The sequence below is a fragment of the Lemur catta genome, chromosome 1, assembly GCF_020740605.2.
Source record: "Lemur catta isolate mLemCat1 chromosome 1, mLemCat1.pri, whole genome shotgun sequence".
Classification (NCBI taxonomy): domain Eukaryota; kingdom Metazoa; phylum Chordata; class Mammalia; order Primates; family Lemuridae; genus Lemur; species Lemur catta.
In genome coordinates, this window is record NC_059128.1 from 104159587 (window position 1) to 104178771 (window position 19185).

At 59.3% G+C, this 19185-nt stretch overlaps 1 protein-coding gene across 3 annotated transcripts; it reads left to right on the forward strand.

Annotated features, from left to right (window-relative positions):
- The first annotated feature begins 328 nt into the window (after positions 1 to 328).
- SNX33 (sorting nexin 33) lies at positions 329 to 14344 on the forward strand. Of its 3 annotated transcripts, XR_006730177.1 has the most exons (4): positions 3024 to 3564; positions 3772 to 3899; positions 6037 to 6163; positions 9137 to 9218. XR_006730177.1 is itself a non-coding variant. In XM_045532634.1 (2 exons), the coding sequence occupies exons 1-2, from the start codon at positions 1547 to 1549 to the stop codon at positions 9388 to 9390; spliced, it is 1725 nt and encodes a 574-aa protein (XP_045388590.1). In that variant the 5' UTR covers positions 329 to 1546; the 3' UTR covers positions 9391 to 14344. The 3 variants fall into 3 exon arrangements, 1 of the variants encoding a protein (XP_045388590.1); XR_006730178.1 differs by lacking the exon at positions 3772 to 3899; XM_045532634.1 differs by lacking the exons at positions 3024 to 3564; positions 3772 to 3899; positions 6037 to 6163 and adding an exon at positions 329 to 3017 and having other exon boundaries at positions 9137 to 14344.
- Positions 14345 to 19185: the final 4841 nt, after the last annotated feature.

The following is a 19185-nucleotide window of genomic DNA, read 5'->3' on the forward strand; positions in this document are numbered from 1 at the left end:
GCGTGGCGCTCGAACCCCTGGGGGCGTGAGGTGTCTCCTGGCGACGGCGGACAGGCTTCGGGGAGGGGAGGTGGCGGTCCCAGGGACCAGTCCCGGAGGCTCTCGGGGCCCCGTGCTCGCGGGCCGTCTCCTCCCTCTCGCCTCCTGACTGGGCGCGAGCGAGCAAGGCGCCCGCCAGACGGAAAGGAGCGCGGAGGAGGAGGCGGGGACCCGCTCCGGCGCCCCAGGCCCCGGGAGGGCGGAGCCGGCCGCTCCTGCCCAGCCGGGACGCACGGAAGTGCGGCGGAGTTTGCCCAATTCCCCAGCCTGCTTTTCCTCCCTCTCCCCACCCCTCACCTCCCCTTCGGCTGCTCCCTCCTTCCTCGGGACGCCACCTCCCGCTCGCCTTTTTGTTTTGGAGCTGGCTTCCCGCTGCGGCGCCGGGGCGGCGAGTGCGGGCGAGGGCAGGCTGGGGGCGCAGTCCACGGCCCACTGGCCGGCCCCCAGCGCAGCGCGGAGGACCGACGGACGCGCGGCCGGGCGCGCCATCTGCTTGCCGGAGCTCCCCTGCAAACTACTGCTGAGTGTGTGCGTGCACGCGAGGGGTGGGGGTCGGGGGTCGTGAGTCCCGGGTCCGGGGTTACCGCTTTCCGCCGGGGTTACCTTCGGACGGGGGCCGCTGGACTCGGATTGGAATTAGGCAAACAAAAGAGACCAGTCAGCGAGTGGCCAGAAGTCGCTCGAGCGCCTCGCCGCGCCCCCTCCTCGATCCTAGGTGGGGGCTGGCCACTTGGGGGCGGGGAGAGGGCGACCGAGCCGGCGGGGGGCCGGCTGCGCAGCCAGGGTCGAAGAGTTGGCGGCCTGTTGTGTAAGCCTCAGTCCTTGTTTTCCCGGCCTGGCTCGTTGTGAAGCCGGACACATCCACCCTTGGACTCGATTCAGGAGGCTGCTGCTTTTCTCCTTGCCCCTGTTGGGTTTTCTGGATTTTTGAAAACCCAATGGCCTAGGAGGAGGAGGAGGAGGGAGGAAGGGGCAGATCTGCAGAGGAATGTGAGAGCTTCCCAAAGCCAGAGCAGCCAAAAGGAGCCGGGAGCCAGAGGGACGGCAGAGCCCTGCTGCGTTTCTGGAATGGTGGTTTCCGAGTGATTCTCTTCTATTTTAGAACATTGTTCCAGTGGAAAGTGTCGAATTCTTGCCCTTGCAGAGCTGGTTTCTCCAGGTCACTTGACTGTTCTTCTGAAAGTGGGAGGAAAGAGAGACTCCCCCGACTCCTCCAACTCCTCCGCCAGGCTGCAGAGGGAGGGAAGAAGACTATGGACGTGAGTCCTCCCTGCTCACAGGCATATACCCAGAGACCTGATAGGGCAGTTTCTGGACCATGGACATTCCTTTGAAGAGGAGCAGGCTGGACAGCATTTGTGGGTGCTGAGACCCCAAGCTGGGGGTCGAGAGACTGAGCTGTATAACAGGCATTGAGTTGCTAGTGCATTCTTGAACACCCCAGTGAGCATCCTTGGTCTGGGCAGAACCCTCTCCTTCCCATCTTTCTCTACCACCCGGACCAGCCATGGCACTGAAAGGCCGAGCCCTCTATGACTTCCACAGTGAGAACAAGGAGGAAATCAGCATCCAGCAGGATGAGGACCTGGTCATCTTTAGTGAGACCTCACTGGACGGCTGGCTGCAGGGCCAGAACAGCCGTGGCGAGACGGGGCTCTTTCCTGCCTCCTACGTGGAGATCCTCCATTCTGGCCTCAGCGCCAACCATGCTGACTACTCCAGCAGCCTTGCAGGCTCACTGGGCACCCAGGTGAGCTTGTACAACAGCTCCAGTGTGGCCAGCCCGGCCAGGAGTGGTGGGGGCAGTGGTTTCCTCTCAAACCAGGGCAGCTTCGAGGAGGATGATGACGATGACTGGGATGACTGGGACGATGGATGCACAGTGGTGGAGGAGCCACGGGCTGGTGGGCTGGGCACCAACGGGCACCCCCCACTCAACCTCTCCTATCCCGGTGCCTACCCCAGCCAGCACATGGCCTTCCAGCCCAAGCCAGCCCTGGAGCGGCAGGACAGCCTGGCATCTGCCAAGCGAGGCAGCGTGGTGGGGCGCAACCTCAACCGTTTCTCGTGCTTCGTGCGCTCTGGAGTGGAGGCCTTCATCCTGGGCGATGTGCCCATGATGGCCAAGATCGCCGAGACATACTCCATTGAAATGGGCCCTCGTGGCCCCCAGTGGAAGGCCAACCCCCACCCGTTTGCCTGCTCTGTGGAGGACCCCACCAAACAGACCAAGTTCAAGGGCATCAAAAGCTACATCTCTTACAAGCTCACACCCACCCATGCTGGCTCACCGGTCTATCGGCGCTACAAACACTTTGACTGGCTCTATAACCGCCTGCTACACAAGTTCACTGTCATTTCGGTGCCCCACCTGCCTGAGAAGCAGGCTACAGGCCGCTTCGAGGAGGACTTCATTGAGAAGCGGAAGCGGAGGCTTATCCTCTGGATGGACCACATGACCAGCCACCCTGTGCTGTCCCAGTATGAGGGCTTCCAGCATTTCCTCAGCTGCCTGGACGACAAGCAGTGGAAGATGGGCAAACGCCGGGCAGAGAAGGACGAGATGGTGGGTGCCAGCTTCCTGCTCACCTTCCAGATCCCCACGGAGCACCAGGACCTGCAGGACGTGGAGGACCGTGTGGACACCTTCAAGGCCTTCAGCAAGAAGATGGACGACAGTGTCCTGCAGCTCAGCACGGTGGCATCAGAGCTGGTACGTAAACATGTGGGGGGCTTCCGTAAGGAATTCCAGAAGCTTGGCAGTGCCTTCCAGGCCATCAGTCATGCCTTCCAGATGGACCCCCCCTTTTGCTCTGAGGCCCTCAACAGCGCCATTTCTCACACGGGCCGCACTTATGAAGCCGTCGGTGAGATGTTCGCTGAGCAGCCCAAGAATGACCTCTTCCAGATGCTCGACATGCTGTCTCTCTACCAGGGCCTGCTCTCCAACTTCCCTGACATCATCCACCTACAGAAAGGTAAGACCCAGTGCAGGCAGGCTGAGTCTGGCTCTCTGCTGGGTGCTGGGGATACGGGGTGGCCTAGCAGAACGGAGCAGCTCACCTTGTCTCTGTCTCAGTCATTCATTCAACAAGCGTGTCGAGTGTCAGCTGTGTGGCAGGTGCAGTTCTAGGTACAGGGGGATTGTTGTGGACAGGCCTCGCTCCTGACCTTACAGAGCAACACGTCTACCTTCCTGTCCGCTCATTCGTTTTCTCTGTTTCTGTCTCATTGACCTGCCATGTGTGGAGCCCCTTCTAGGTGTCAGCTGGAGTCTGGGAACACAGAGATGACCAGGTCCCAGGGCTTGCCCTTGAGGAGCCCACAGGCTAATGGCGGACACAGCCCAGATAAGGGGAGCACAGGGTGCCTGTCTTCCACGCCTTGCAAGCTCACCTCCCACCGTCGCAGCTCCAGGGCTGCGCGCACGGCCGTGTACCCTATCTGTGAGCACCCTGTCTGTGCGGGAGGATCTCTGTCCCCATTTGCAGATGAAGGAGCTGGTGTCCATAGAAGGGTTGCACAGTGAGTCCGTGGCCCAGCTAGGACTGTCCTGTCCTCCTGCCGCCTCCCAAGGACAGGGACATGTCCATGTTGGCCACCTCCCAAGCCCAGCCGTGTTTTCACTTCTTATGGCCCTCTCTATGGGGGAGGGACAGGATGGGCCCTTGCCTGTTACTCCTGGGGCTGTCAAGGAACTGCCAGGGAAATGACTCATCCCGGGTCACACAGGGGCACCGGGCTGGGCCGGGACAGCGGAACCAGGGGTCCAGGACAGCGGAACCAGGGGTCCAGAGTACTGCTCACATGGCCCATCCAACTCCCACTTCCTGAGCCTGGCTTCTCTTCTTGCCTGAGGAGTGAGTCAGGGGCTGACCCAGCAGGTGGCTGAGTCCTGGGGACTATAAGGAGGGCAGATGTCAGGGGAGAGGCGTGGTCCTCCCTGGGGCTGCTTGGTAACTCAGGAAGAACGTCTGCAGGGTGTGGGGCTGGCTCCCTGCTCCTTAGGCCCTGAGGTCAGGCCTGGCTTGGTGGGGAGTTTTACTCTGGGTAGGGCAGGAGGCAGAGCTCTGGGCTGAGCATGGGGGACAGCAAACGTGCACCCCCAACACCAGGAGAGTCTGGGGCAGGCTGGCCCTGCCCTGCTCTACCTCCTTTGGGGGCTGACTTCTAGAACTCCTCCAGCTCCCATCCTCCTTTCTCCCTGCCCTTTCTCCTCCTCCTCTTTCTTTTGGCCCTCACTCCCCTTTTGTCCTCATCTCCACCTTTCTTCTTCCTCCTTTCAGTTCCAGCAAACACAAACCTGAGCTCTAGTCTTGGCTTTAGGGACAGAACCCCCAGTTTGCTGTGTGTCCCTGGGAAGTGCTTTGCCTTTCGGGGCTTTAGTTTCCTAATCTATAAAGCAAGGGAAGGGGGTCCCCATGGGTTCTCAGGCCTTCAACGGAGGGGTGAGAGGGGACTCCCGGGGAGGGTCTAGCCCAGAAGCAGAATGATGCCTCAGACCTGAGCTCTGGCCCAGGGTAGGGCAGGGGAGGTAGTGGCCGGCTGGGGGAGCACGGGGACAGGTGTCTCCCTGTGCAGAAGTGGGAAAGCTGGTTCAACCAGCTCCTCAATGGCTTTTCCTGAGTGGGCAGCAGGAGGCTGGGACACAATGGTTACGCAGCTGCCCCATGCAGTGGCTGGGGACCCTCAGCCAGAGCAGGGCGGAGGGCATAAAGGCAATCCCATACGCAGGGCACTCAGCACTCCCAGGCTCAGACCCGCCTTTCCGACCCTGAGGCAGGGAGACCAGGGAGACCAGGGAGAAGGAGCTGGGAGAGGCCATTTCTGGATTTCACTGCAGGTGTTTCTGGGAGTCAGGGGCTCTGACCTCTGTGCAGATACATTCAGCCTAAAGCAGAGGCTGCCCACCCCTCGCCCGGCACACCCCGCCCCGGCAGGCCCGGCCTTCCGGGCTTCCTCTGGGTTCCGGGCTCTGCACTGCCCCTCCCAGGCCTGTGGTGTGGGGCAAACTGGGAGGGGCTGGGAATCTGGCTGAGACAGAACTGGGTCGCTTTGGGGACCACAGCCCGACAGGGGGTCGGGGGGAAGGGTCCCAAGCTGGCCCTGTGAGTGGAACCGTTCTCAAAGGAAGGAGCAGGACAGCTGGATCTTGAGTCCCCAGGATTCTGTCCACCTGTCTGGACATCTGAACGGGTGGCGAGTGTGTGGGGGAGACGGTGGGAGGAGGGAGAGCGGAGGCCCAGGTGGGGAGTTGGGAGACCAGGATTTGGACAGCCTTTGCCTCTGAGGTGACCTTGGCAGAGTCTCTATGTTAATAAAATGGGACATGAAGCCTGGCTGGAGCTGAGATGAGGCCCCCCCAGCCTGGTCTGCCCACTGGCCCAGGCCCTGGAGCTCAGTCTAGATGTCTCCTAAGAAAAGGGTAACCCTATAATTAGCTGTCCAAACTGGGGCAGTTTTAGAGGTGAAAGGGGGCCCTAGCAGTTGTTATCATGGGGCAACAAGGGGAAAGCGACTGTCCAGGGCAAGCCGGGACCTCTGGTCCCCACCTGAGAGCCAGCAAGGACAGGGCTCAGTCCTAAGGCTCATACGAGTCGCGAGGTCAATGTCATTGCCTCCTTTGTCAGAGGAGGTGCGGCGAGTTGAGACCGTGCGCCAGCGCAGGAATCTGAGCCCCAGGGAGTCTGACTCCGCAGCCCAGGCTGTTTCCACTGTGCCAGACATTTGGGGGCAGGGGCTCCCCAAGGGATGGACAGCTGGGGCAGATGAGCCAGAAGGGGAAGGGGGAGGAGCAGGGCTTGGCGCCCCTGCGCTTGCTCAGCTGGCATCCTCCGTGGACTAGCGGCAGGCCCAGGACCAGGGAGCGTCTGTGGGCTCACAGCTTGGCCAAGGCAAAGTGGCCCTTGTAGGGGCAGGCTCTTCCTGGGGGACAGGTGGGTCAGCCTCTGTTGGTTCTGGGCCATCATCTAACCCTCCCTCTACCTCCCCTCCTAGGCTTCCATAAACAAAGGGAGTAATACTGCCATGAGCCACCGCCGCTGGTGCTTGCTGTGAGCTCAGGGATAGAAAAGCAGTTTGCACACCGTAGCACATAGCATCTTGAGCTCTTATGCTATCTCAGGTGAGGTCCTTGGTGCTGTATACAAAGTTCAGTTAAGCCTCCACTATGCCATAGGCCAGATGCTGCTATTGTCCCATTGTACAGATGAGGAAACGCTAAAGCACTATACTGTTGTGAGCAGTTGTCAACAGCATCACATCTAGTGTAACATGTCCTGTTTGACGCTGGGAGACCTGTAGCCCAGGCGAGAGCAGTGACTTGCTGGAGGGGACACAGCTGGGACTAGGACTCAGACATCCTGCCCCAAACCTGGGGTGGCTGGTAGCTACCTCTAAGAGGTAGGGGCAAGATGGATTGAGCTGGGAGCTTAGGGACTATGCCTGGGACCCAGGACGCTGCAGCTAGTAGGCTCCAACCCTCCTTTCCCCCCTCCTGGGACCCAGCCTGCAGGAGAACTGCTGGGGCAGAAGGCTCCCTTGGGTCCTCAGCTCTCCAGTTGGGTCCCACGTGGAATGCAGGGGGATGCTGGACAGGCCTGAGCCCTGACTCCCGGCCTGGTGGGTGGGGTGTGTTAGCGTTAGCTGGTCCTGGCCCCAGAACTGAGTCACAGGGTGGAGATGTGACGGAGAGCAGGGTGGGGCCTCCTCCTCTCTCCGACCCCTGTGGCCTTTGCCCCTCATCCCTGGCCCCCTGTCTATGAATATATAGCAGTTGCAATAGGTTCATTCCTACTATTTGGGCCTCAGTCTTCTCATCAACAAAAGGGGCTTTTCCTTCCTCCAAGGCCATGGGCAGGAAAAACACTCGAGTATATAGATCCACCCCCACCGCACCCTAACTTTCTCAGGCAGGTGGAATCCAGGCTAGCTCAGCGTCTCCGCCCTCAGGTAGGTTCCTCTTGCTGAAGTTTAACTCGGTTCCTTTGTCCTGCTGTGTTCTACCTTTCCTCTTATAGTCCTTCCTACCCCTTGGGGCCTTCTTGAATCCCTGTGTCCATTGTCTGGGGGCCCCTCACATATGCCTGGAGAACCCAACATGGGCTCACTGCAGCAGAAGTGGTGTCCACCCCCCAGCCGTGGAGGGCCAGCCCCCCCCACCTCCACCCCATGGGGCAGGAAGGAGGCAGGTAGCCCCTGGGCAAATCCCTGCCCCCTCAGGGCCTCAGCTTCCTCCATATAGTTGTGGGGTGGGGGGCGGGTTGGACAGCTGACCTCTTGGGCCTCTCCAGCTCTGAAGTTTCTTACTGGGTCCCATCCTGGGCCTTGGGGTGATCCCCTTTCTGCTGCCCAGGGCTGGGCTGTTGGGATGGAGTAGGGGGAGTTCAGGGAAGGTGGCAGAAGGACTGAGTGGGCTGGGACCCGGGGACTGCACATTTCTTTTGGGTGCTGTGTGCACAGCCCCTGGAGACTCTCTGATCTTGAGTCTGTCTGCCTGAAAGGCTACTATGAGGCAATTAGCCATGCACTTGCCAACTAATACAGGTGTTGCCCCTTCTAAAGGCATCCAGAGTTATTTCTAGCATGTAGAGCCCTGGGCTGGCATATATAGTAAATGCTCAATAAATGGATTTTGAATGCACCAGACAACTTGCGTGAGAGTGACAAGAATACCATCTAAAAGGCCCTCGAGAGCCCTCCTCGAGGAGAAGTGGAGAGCGTGGACAGGAGCTTGCGGCCTGTGTGCAGCGGGTGCTTCTGAAGTGCTCGGAGCGTGCCGTCCTCCACACCACCTTCCACCTCCTAATTTTCTTGGCACAGCGGATGCCGTCTCCCTCAGGAGTCAGTGCTGGGCACAGGCACACGGCCTCCCCTCCCTGCAACTGTCCCCACTGGCTTAAAGGCAGACTAGCCAAATGCCTTTCAATTCAGAACTGAAATTCATTCACCAACGGCTTGTTGATTCATTCAGATTTTTCCAAATTTGGTCCCCTGCCCAGGTTCTTCCTCTCCCGTCTGTCACCTGGTTATTACTAAAGCCTCCTCTAGGCCCCTGGGGGCTGGGGAGAGGAGGGAGCAGGGTCTGTCTGGGGAGACACACCATGTGGCCTTCGAAGTGCTATTTTAGAATCAGCACTGATGGGGTTGGGGGTGGGAGTGGGAGCCAGGGGAGAGACGAGATGGGAGAGCCGTGCTGCCTGGGCGAACTGGGGGAGGCTCCGCTGTAGAAGTGGTGCCTGATCGGGCCTTGAATTATGAGTAGGGATCCAGTGGGAAGAGGTAGGAAGGTAGGAAAGAGCAGGATGAGTTTGGCGAACATGGGGTCAGTGTGGAATGCACACAGGGGCCAACTCCCAGAGGGCCTCCTGGCCAGGCAGATGGGTGTGGGTCTTGATCTACAGGCAGTGGGGAGCCAGGGAAGGTGCCCAGATTAGGGGACCCTTTTGGGCACTGCAGAGAACCTCTCAAGGGTAGGGAGGCCCTGGGGGACTGTGGCAGTAGTACAGTGAAGACGGCGTTGACACCTATCAGGATCTGCTGTGCGCCAGGTCTTTCTCCGGGTACTAGGGACACAGAGAGGATGAGGACAGGCCCTGTCCTCATTGAGTTCACAGTCTAGAGGGAGGCAGTCAGAGAAATCACAGGTGGTGAGAGCTGTGGTGGAGGGAAGCCCAGGGAACCTGGGAGCACTGGGAAGGACCTAATGCAGTTGGGTGCAGGGAAGGCTTCCTGGAGGAGGTGATGTTTGAGCTGAATTAGCTAGTGTGGGAGGTGATGAGGCCTTTGGTGGGTAGGGACAGGAAAAGCACTGTCCTGGAAATAAATATGCCTAGCAGGTCAGATGTGGGCTGCTGGCGATGCTGCAGATTTGGAGGGAAGGTGGTGTGTCTGGTTTAGGATGTGCCGAGGGTGAGGGTCTGGGCAACTTCCTAGCAGACACCCAGGCAGCTGGACTGTGGTCTGGAGTTCAGGAGTGAGGTCTGAATCCAGCTGATGAGGGTGTTGTCTGCTCTTCAGGGCAGGGCGCAAGGAGGGTGGAGGAGCAAATGGAGGGGACCTGAGCCCTAACCTTCTGTCCTCTGCTCTCCGGGGCCAGGCGCCTTTGCCAAGGTGAAGGAGAGCCAGCGCATGAGCGACGAGGGCCGCATGGCGCAGGACGAGGCAGATGGCATTCGCAGGCGCTGCCGTGTGGTGGGCTTCGCCCTGCAGGCTGAGATGAACCACTTCCACCAGCGTCGTGAGCTCGACTTCAAGCACATGATGCAGAGCTACCTGCGCCAGCAGATCCTCTTCTACCAGCGGGTGGGCCAGCAGCTGGAGAAGACCCTGCGCATGTATGACAACCTCTGACCACGTGTGTCTGGCCCCTCCCTGCCCCCAGGCCCGGTCGCTGCAGTGCACCCCGACTTCCCAATCTCCCTTACCAGCAGTAGCTGGAGGGGGCAGTCACTGGTGGGTGAGAAACCAGCCTGTGGCCCCCTCCTGGGAGAAGGAGCTTTCAAGGAGCCATGGGTGCCCCTTAGAGGTGGGGCACAGCAGGGGTGAGGACAGGGCTGCGAACCCTCCAGGCCAAGGCCTGGGCTGCTGGTCAGTAGATAAAGGCCAGGCCAGGGTCTGAGCCTCCCCTAGAGCCTGCAGTGCTCACTCACCTGGCCACCACCCTGTTCCTTCAGCAGACACGGAGGCCTGCTGTGGCCCTGGGTCAGACGCTGGGCACCCAGGGCTGCCATATGCCTGCCCTTGAGGAGTCCTCAGTCAAGGGTCAGACACAGAAACGGACAGTCCGTGCAGCACGGCAGATGGTTCGGTCAGGGCTTCCCGGAAGCTCAGAGGGACCGCAGCATTCTGCCGGGCAGGGAACACCCCACAGAGTAGGCGATATTTGAGCGGTGTTTTGAAGAATGACAAGGACCTGCCAGACAGCAAATAGGGAGAAGGACACTCAGGGGAGAGGAATAGCTTGGCAAAGGGATGGAGGCACAAAAACTTCTCCCTCTTCTCTTCCTTACCTTTCCTGAGCAAGTTTGGTGCCCCCTCCACGGGGATTCCGGCCTGCGTGGCAGAGGGAAGGATCTTCCTTGCTCCTGCAGTGCTGGTGTCCCCGCTTCCCCCTGTCCCCTGTAGGAGGGGCTGCAGGCCAGCTCCCTCCTGCGGGCCTGTGACTGTGCTCCACTGCTGAGCCCGCATTTTCCCTTGGTTAGGGGACCGTGCAGCATCCCTCCCTCCTGGGGCTCACGGTGCTGCTGGCACCTTCCTGGAGAGGATGCCCCAAAAGTTACCGTATATTTGGGTTCACACTCCAAGCAGGCCCAGACCTCAGGCCCCCAGGGTCCTTGGCCTCCGGGACACCATCTTCCCCAGATCCCTCCTGTTGCACAGTGGGAAACCCAAGAGGAGAACGACGACGACGGGGGCCTGTGTACCCCCTTGTCCCCGGGATTCCAGGCCCACCTGTCCGCAGCCAGCCTCGCTGTGGTGTGCGCCCCACTCCTGGTCAGGCTGTGCTGCCTCCGACCTGTGTTTACGTCCCCAAGGGGGTTACTGTCTCCTCCCCGCCCAGGCCGGGGTGTGTGTGGGGGGCTGACATGTGCCACCTCTCCCCCCACTGGGAGGTCATGATCTGTTCCTGGCTGCTGCTGCTGCTTGAATCTTTTTCTTTTTTTTCTTTCTTTTTTCTTGATAAACCTTTTACAATTAAGATAACAAAAGCACGACTCTTTCTGTTTGGATCCCAGAAGGGATGAGGTGGGGGAAATGTAGAACCCTGATTACTCCTGGGAGTCTTTGGGCCAGATTCTGAGATCAGGGTGGGCAGAAATTTACCACAGAACCTCAAAAGTTGGGGGTGGCTGTGCTGCTGGGAGGTGCCCCCTGGTAGGAGGAGCTGGCGGTGGCTGGTGGCCCTGAGCCTGGTGGCCGTGAGCCCACAGTCCCTCCCCAGGCCTGGCTCCCCTGGTTTCTGAGTGAGGAAGTGCTGCCCAGGGCGGGGGCTGTGCTGCTCCGTGATGGAGGATGGAGGGTTTTGCGAGGATGGACAGGAGGCTGTGCCTGGGACATTCTCATAGACGGGTGGCTCCTCTCCCCCGGGAGCTATGTCCTGGAAAGCCCCAGTCCAGGGCAGGGGAGAGGGGACTCAGAAACCATCTTTCCCCCAAGCTGTCCTGGGTGCACAGCCGGGCCGTGGTGCCCTGCTGGAAAATGAAGAGGACCCTGGCTGTGCCCTTGGGGTGCCCTGGCCAGGATAAACGGGGGTGTGTTCATCCCCAGAAGAGAGATGAGCGCTGGCTGAGATACGGGTCTCTTTTGCAGGCAATGGGATGTGGAGGAGGAAAGGCCTCCAGCATCCAGCCCGTCAGGGAGGGCTCTGGCCAGGCCGGGGGGCTGGGGGGCTGGTGGCAGGGAGCGGGGAAGGGCCAGCAGGTGGCGGGCAGGGCTCCCTGGTCAGGGAAAAGCATCCTTGGAGGAACTTCTGGAATGGGTCCCCCTGGCTCTGGGTCAACATTAGGTCAGATTTGGGACTTTCTGAGGAATTTTCCCCACCCTCCTCCCTTCCCTCCTTCCTTCGTTTTCCAGCCCATCCCGGGAACTTGTCACCCTTAACCTCTTCTCAGCTCCCGCCTCCATGGGGCCTTCTGCAGAGGGGGCTCAGAGCACAGGCCAGTCTGGGCAGGGCTGCCGGGAATGCTGGAAAGTCCCCTGCTCATGCTTCCTGCCCTGGGACAGTGTTGCCCTCCCGTTTCCGGGGTCACCTCCCACGCTCTCATCCTCAGGCTGAGGCAGTCGGTCTGACACTTTTCTCGGGGGGCTTGGATCTAGGAGAAGAATCAGAAAGTGAAGTCTTGGGATGGGGCCAGGCCTGCTCTGGGCACTCTGAGGCCTCCGGGCTGGGGCAGGTGTGTGTGGGGGGTGTGAGGACGTCACGCCTCTCTCCCCTCCCATTTCTTTCTATCTCTGTGGGAGTTGGGGTGTCGGGAGAGTTTGGGATTGTCTGGGCTGGCTGAGCCCCTCTCAGGAAGGGACTGAGGGCGTCTTGGTGGTAGCAGGGCCTGCTGGCTGGCCTCGTCACATGCCGGGCAGATGTTCAGACTGAGCTGGGCCCAGCTGCCTCCAGTTCCCTCCCTGACTTTGCTCAGAGGGAGGTGGAAAACAAGGCTTCTCTTTCTGCCCTGGGGAGCTACCGGGACCCGGGGGCGGGGGACCCCTGGTCCTCAATCTTGGCCCAGCCTGGGAAAAGGAGTCTGCTTTGTGGCCACAGGTGGGGGCTGGGGATGGAGGCAGACCTCAGATCCTGCACCCCATCGCCCCCTGGACACAAGAGGGCTGTGAACTGCCGTGCCACGGCTGTGCCGCTGGCTGGAGCAGGGCCAGGCCTGGGGGAGACAGGTGGCCCGGTGGCCCCAGCTCAGCACCAGCACCCATCTGGTGACAGAGCTACATGTCCACACACCCACAGAACCCCAGAGAGAGACACAACCACACGTGGTTTCACAGGTGTGTGGGCCACACTTGTGTGCTCCTGTGCTCACGCAGTTGCACCCCCGCCACCCTGCCACCCAATGTTACACATTCACGGCCACGCTAGCCACCTCCATGTGTCACCATGCATTCACAGCATCAGTTTCAGCTGCTTTGTCACACACAGCCACACCACAGTCCTGTGCACATGGTCACGGCCTTACATAGTGACACATTCAGGCATATATAGGCACAAAGTCACACATGTACATAGCAAAAGTGTCACAAGTTTGGCGGTGCCTGGACCACACCTGCACCATCTCCCAGGCTCCTAGCCCAGCTGGTCAGAGATCCGGGAGGAGAGCTTTGGGGATAAGCAGCCCTGGGTGGAGTGTACCCAAGGGGGAGTATGGCAAGTCACAAGCACCACAGGCAGGTACACCCCCTGAGAGGTCTGGGTGTGCAGTCGGGATGATCAGACATGTCCAAGTTCAACTCCATTGCGCAGATGGGGACCTGAGGCCCAGTGAGCAGTGGCGGCCGGCCACACCACACCATCCAGAGGGCGGGGGGTACTCGGGCCAGAGCCGAGCTCTGAGCAGGTTCTGTGGCCTGGCCCTGCCCACCCCTGAGCCAATCCCCAGGGCCAGGCTGCCTCTGAAGGCCCCTGGATGAACCCATCCAACAAAGCTCCAGATATCGCCCATCTATAAAGCCAGAGCCGAGCTGCAGCGTCCGCAGGCGCAGGGGCCAGGATGCAGTGGGCAGGGCCTGGGCCTGGGCGGGAGGAACATTCCTGCACCATCTCCTCCCCCAGCATGTGAGGACCAGGCCCGTCCTGCCCGCCCGCCCGCCTGCCTGCTCGCCCGCCTGCCCGCTGACTCAGGCCTCCAGGAGCCAAGCCCGCCGGGCTCCCCTGCCCACCCCAACCTGCTTCCCCCCAGCCCTGCCCTGCTTCCTCTCGCCACTGGCCGGGGCAAGAGGAGACGGTGAGCCCTGGCAAGAAGACCAGGGGCAAAAATCAAACCTCGCCTCCCCCAGACATAGCTCAGAAGGGCTGATTGTGAAACCCAACTCTGGGGTTCAACACAGTTAAACTTTTTTCTTTTGGTTTGGTTTTGTTAGTCAAACCCCATGGCGGTGCAGTCTTTAAAAAGCAGTGCTCACATAGTGTGGCCTCGGCGGTCTGCACCGCAGCCCTGGGAGGCACCGTTACTCCATTTCACAGACGGAGAGACCGAGACCTGGCCAGAGGGCAGATGGGACCTGCCCAGGGTCACACAGTGAGGCTGTGGCAGGGCTGGACTCGAACCCGGCTCTCTGCTTTCACCCCTTAAAGTCATGTTGACTCATTTGGGCCCAAAGGAAGAGGCGGCGGCAGATGTGAAAGAATAGGAGGTGGGTGACCCCAAGTGCTGACATGTGCGGGGTGTTTAGGGGGAGGGTGAGTGCCCCCAGCCCGCAGAGACACAGAGTTTGAAGGCAGCATTGCAAGGCGGCTGCGGTGACTCAGGACCTCCATTTACAAAGGAACGTGTGAGGAACATGACTTCACTTTTCTATATCTGACCTGAACTTCTCTTTTGCTCCTCCGTTCTCCCAGATGACAGAAAAGTAATCTCCAATTACTCTGGAGACCCCTCCTTTTCCCAAGGAATGCATATAAGTTTTGGGGATGGCACATTCGAAGACCTTGGGCAGGCCCCCAGCACTCTGAATTGTAGAGGCTGAATCCCACGCCCCAGCACCCGTATTAAAATTGCCTGCATTCTGCATTACAGGGTTCAGTTTACGACTTGACAATGTAGCTCTTGTCCTGTAGATATTTAATTAAACTTATTAATTTTGATTTTGCCTTTTGATTTTCCTTTTTTGCCTTTTCTTTTGGTGCTCTGCTCCTCTGCGCTCCCACCTGGCTGCAAACGTTGTTACGGGTTGGTTCTTGCAGAGCTCCTGGATCCTGGCATTGGGCCTGGGCTGCCCGCCATGGCCGTGGTCAGTGCTGGGCCCCCTGGTCATCTTCCCTGGCCTCCTGCCTTCCCACTGCCTGCTCCCTTAGGGCCCGTCCTGAGGCTCTGTGGGTCTGGCTTTTTCTTTGCTCTTGGGCGCTCAGGGCTCCCTCCATTGCCCAAGGGGCTAGCAAAGGTCCCTTGCGTGGCCTGTAGCCCCCTCTGGGGCCCAGGGTCATCATCCCACGGCTCCCACCTCACAGTCAAGCACAGGGAGCTCTGGGGTGCTGCTTAGACATCCCGTGTAACCCTTTGTCACCTGGGGTCTGGCTGTCCTCTTGGGGTCCTACCTGGGAAGGGGGTGTAAGTCCCACTGTTCTTGGGTCTCCCACCCTCTCTGGGGCTTCTGCCCTCTCCCAGTGCAGGGCAGCACCACGATGGACGCTGGGTGGTCATTATTTTACCACCACCCTGTGTGCAAGAGATTATCAACATCATTTTACAGACAAGGAAATGGGGCCAGCGAGGGAGGGGCCGGGTGCCCAGGCCTGGGCCACCTGTGCTGGGAGGTCAGTGGCCGATGCGGGGCTGCGAGTCGGAGGCCGGCTGAAGCTGGGGGCACCTGGAGCCTCTTCTGGATGGACCTGAACTCCTTGCTGTCATTTGGCAGGCGAGCTCTGGGGTTAAGGGAGGGAGTGTGAGGCCCCTCATACGGCCCTGCCGCCCCACGGATGGCACCAGGCCCCAGCTCCTTTCCTTCCACCACCCAGAGGCAGGACTGCAGAGTGGCTGAGCCAAGTGCCAATCCGGCCCGATGTAGGGACTTTTCTTAACTGCCCCCTGCTTCCACTTCTCTGTTGATGACATGGAGTTCCAGATGGCTGTTGGAGGGCTACGTGAGCAAAACACATCAGCTGGGCTTGCACAGCTCGTACAGCACTCAGGGAGCAGCTGGGCTTATCAGCCTCTGAGCGGAGCCAGAGCAGCCCTGGGGAGAGGCCGGGCCAAGGATATCGGCACCCCCACGCCATAGATCAGAAAACTGATTGGGCAACCCTTTAAGGCCACACAGTGGGTAGATGGCAGGGCCGGGCTGGAAGAGTCCCTGACCTCCTCCAGGCCTCGAGCTTTGCCCTGGGTTGCTACACTGTCTTCATGGGGAACAGACTCCTTGGGGCCTCCTGTCTGTCATGGTATTTGTCAGTCCGGGGCAGGGGGTCATCCACTGGGTCCCTGGCAGTCACATACCCCGATGCATATAGGACAGCATGGCCCAAGAGTTAGGAAACCCAATCTCAGACCCCAGGCCTCCCATGGACTGATTCACTACGTGACCTCAGGCAAGGTCATCACTCGGTCTCAGTTTCCCCCAAAGTCATTCAAGCGATGGCTGCCATGATGACGCAGCGCCACGCGTTCACAAGTGTGGACACTGTTGCTGTCCTGGTTGGGCTGTGTTCTCAAAGCCACAGAGACCAGCCAGGCAAGTGTGGGCCTAAGTACACAACAGCTACCATTTTTTCAGTCCTACTATGTGCTAGGTCTGGGCTAATTGCCTACCGCGAGTTACCTTATTATTGCCTATAACTTTCTGGAAGGTTAGACCTCCTGTTGGACATTTTGTAGCAGATGGTGGCTCAGAGGCAATGAGCCCTGTGAGACTGTGCAGCTGCTGCGTGGCAGCCCCAGGCAGAGCCCCGCCTGCACACACCCTGCCCTTTCCACTGCACCAGGCTGCCTTTCAAAGGCTGCAGGGCTGGGCAGGGCTGGGCCACCGTCCTGCCGCAGTGTGAACGCAGGGGTGCTGGGAATTGAGGGCAGTGGGGGGGCAGGGGGCGGGTAGTGCATAGAGGTGGCCGTGTGCCTTCACGTCAGCAGGTGAAAGGGCAGAGGGCTTGGCCCACAGAGAGTGCCAAGTCAATATTTGTGGAGTGATATATTCTGTAGGGCCTCAGGCTCGGTGTCGGAGCAGGATCTGGTCATGAAGGAGGGAGCGTGCACGTCCCTGCGGCGGTCCTTGGTGCCTGCAGTCACTCGGCCACATGAGCTTCTCCCAGTATTCCCCGCCTGGGAAAGGCAGCCCCCTACCCTGAAGCTCAGGCTCGGCCTTGGAACCACGCCTGGCTTCTCTCTTTCTCTCCTGCTCCACATCCTACCCAAGAGTGAAGCCTTGTTAGTGCCTCAAAAGAGACCCCAAATCTGACACTCTCACCACCTTACCACCTGGGTCCAAACTGCTAGGCTTGCCCAGACTATTGCAGTAGCCTCCAGACTGCCCTTCTGCTCCCTGATGGTCTAACAGGAGCCAGGGTGGTCTTTTAAAAGCACATCCTAAAGCAAATCATGTCTCTCTTCTGCTTTCAACCTCTGGGGCTTCTTGCCGTGCTTAGTCTCCAAGCTCCTACCACACCTACAAGGCCCCTCTTCGATCTCACCTTGGTCCTGGCACTCCAGATTCGCTGGTCTGCTTGCTGTTTCCTCTCCCAAGTTTGCTCGTGACTCAGGGCCTTTGCATGTACTGTCTCCTCTATCCAGAATGTTCTTCCTCCCAGATATATGTGTGGTTCTCACCTCAGCTAATTCACGTCACCTCCTTGGAGAAGCCTTCCTTGACCCTCCAATTTAAAGATACTTCCTAGTCCCTCTGTTTCCTTGTCCTGCCTTATTTTTTTAAATTTCACTTATTGCCAACTGCCAATTATATGTGCATGTACTTAATTTTTTATATGGAAAGTTTCAAACACAGACAAAAATCGAGAAACCATAGTTCTTTAACGGACCCCTATGTGCCCATCCTCAGCTTTCGCAATGACCAGCACTGGGCCAAGAGCTCACTCCCGCTCCCCACCTCCTAGCAAACTCCACACGGCCTCATGTGTGGATACTTCAGCACAACAGTTATATATTTTTTCTTTTTTTCCTCTCTTCACGCTGTTTATGCCTATATAACAGCTTGTCCTATGGAAGAGAGAATGCCGGAACAGGCTAGACTTTCTTGCAAGCTCATAAAGGTTAGGCTTTAAACGTGTCTGTCCCTGCTGTGCCTCTCTTCAGGGGAGTCTGTGTCTGTCCTTCTGGCTCACTGCTGTAGCCCCGGCGCCTAGCACAGGGCCTGGCTCCCGGCAGGTGACTCAGGGGGTCTGCACAGCCATTCTGCGGATCTCTGGGGCGGATATGTAGGCAGGTTCCGGTTTGCACGCATCCACCACTGTGTCAGTGTCTGCACATGCCTGTGTGCTCGGCTGCATGTGGCAGTCCTGTGAATCTGCGTGTGTTTGCATGTGTGTGTTGCCACGGCAGCTGGTGGCTGCATGCGTGCCTTTTCTCTGATGTCATCTCCCACCCCCCTGCCCCCCGCTGGGCCCCAGTGACTCGTTCTGGGAAGTATTTCCCTCTTTCTCAGTAAGGCCAGGCGTGTGAAGGGGTGGAAGAGGGGTGTGTACCAGTCCCTGCTCAGCCCGCTGGAGGGCCCAGAGAGCCCCTTCCTGCCCTTCCTCGACCAGCAGCAGGCCGTGCTGTCCCTGCCAGCAGAGCGGGCAGCCTCCTCCCTCCTTGGCCTTGAGGTCCAGCAGGATCAGGCTGGCATCGGCTGGGTGGGGTGTGGGCGATGTGTTTATGAGGGGTAGTGCTGTCCCATCCTGGCCAGCCCTTAAGGCTGCTAGGGTGACTACTGGGTAGTTGGCACTCGGTTGCCACTCAAGCTGGGGACATCTGAGCACAGAGGTCTGGCCCAGGGGCTCAGCTGCACCCCCACTCTCCCTCCCAGTTCCGCATCTCAAAGGCTTGGCCCTGGAGATGGGCGGGGCTGGAGGACCCTGCTCTCAGCCAGGGCCAGGCCCATTCCCCGGCTCCTCCCTGTCAGGGAGTAGCTTCTCTCAGCCTGCCCCCAGCGCCCATCTGCTCCAGGGGCCGGTCTCGTCACCGCTGTGGCACAGCCCCATCCTTCCCCCACCCTCCTGCTCTGCCTGGGCCCGGCACGCCTCCTTCTTCCAGCCCAGCCCAGCCCAGACGGCCTTCGGGTTCTGGTCCTCCCGGACCTGCCCCTCCCCCCTCCTCCCCTCCATCCAGGCAGCCGGTTTGTGGGGCTCCTCCCTCTTGGATCTCTGTGGCCAAGCCCCTTCCAAGGTAGGCCAGATAGTCCCCACCCACCCCCCACCCACCTCAGGGAGAGTCCTCCGGATCAGCAGGGTGGGGATGGAGGAAGGAAGGGCAGAGTGGGGCTGCCAGCTTCTCCCACCCAGAACTTGGTCCCCTGCTGAGCACCTCACTCCCACCTCAGCCCAGCAAAGGAGAGTGCCCCGGTGTCCCTCTTGGCCAGATGGGGACTGCATGTGTTTGGGGGATTGAGCGTTTGTTCAGCACCTACTACGTGCCAGGCACTGCGATGGCTGCAATAAGTTATGATAATCACGATAATGTCAGCTTCTACCATTTATTCAGCACCTGCATACAATATGCCAGACCCATCTGCTGGGCCAGTCAATAATAATAGCTGCTATAAGAGCACTGTTAACAATGGTCAACATTTATTGAGCATTTACTGTGTGCAAGGAGCTGTTGTTCTAAGAGCTTTGCCATAACACTGACCCTTTGAAAAGAAGGCTTGGTCAGCTGTACTGTTTTGATAGATTTTAACTCAGGCAGAGGGTAGAAGCTGGGCTGAGGCCCTCCGGCCAGCACATACCGTGGCTGCTGGTAGGGATAGGAAATGGGGCAGAAACGAAGACAGGAGGTGGGGCTC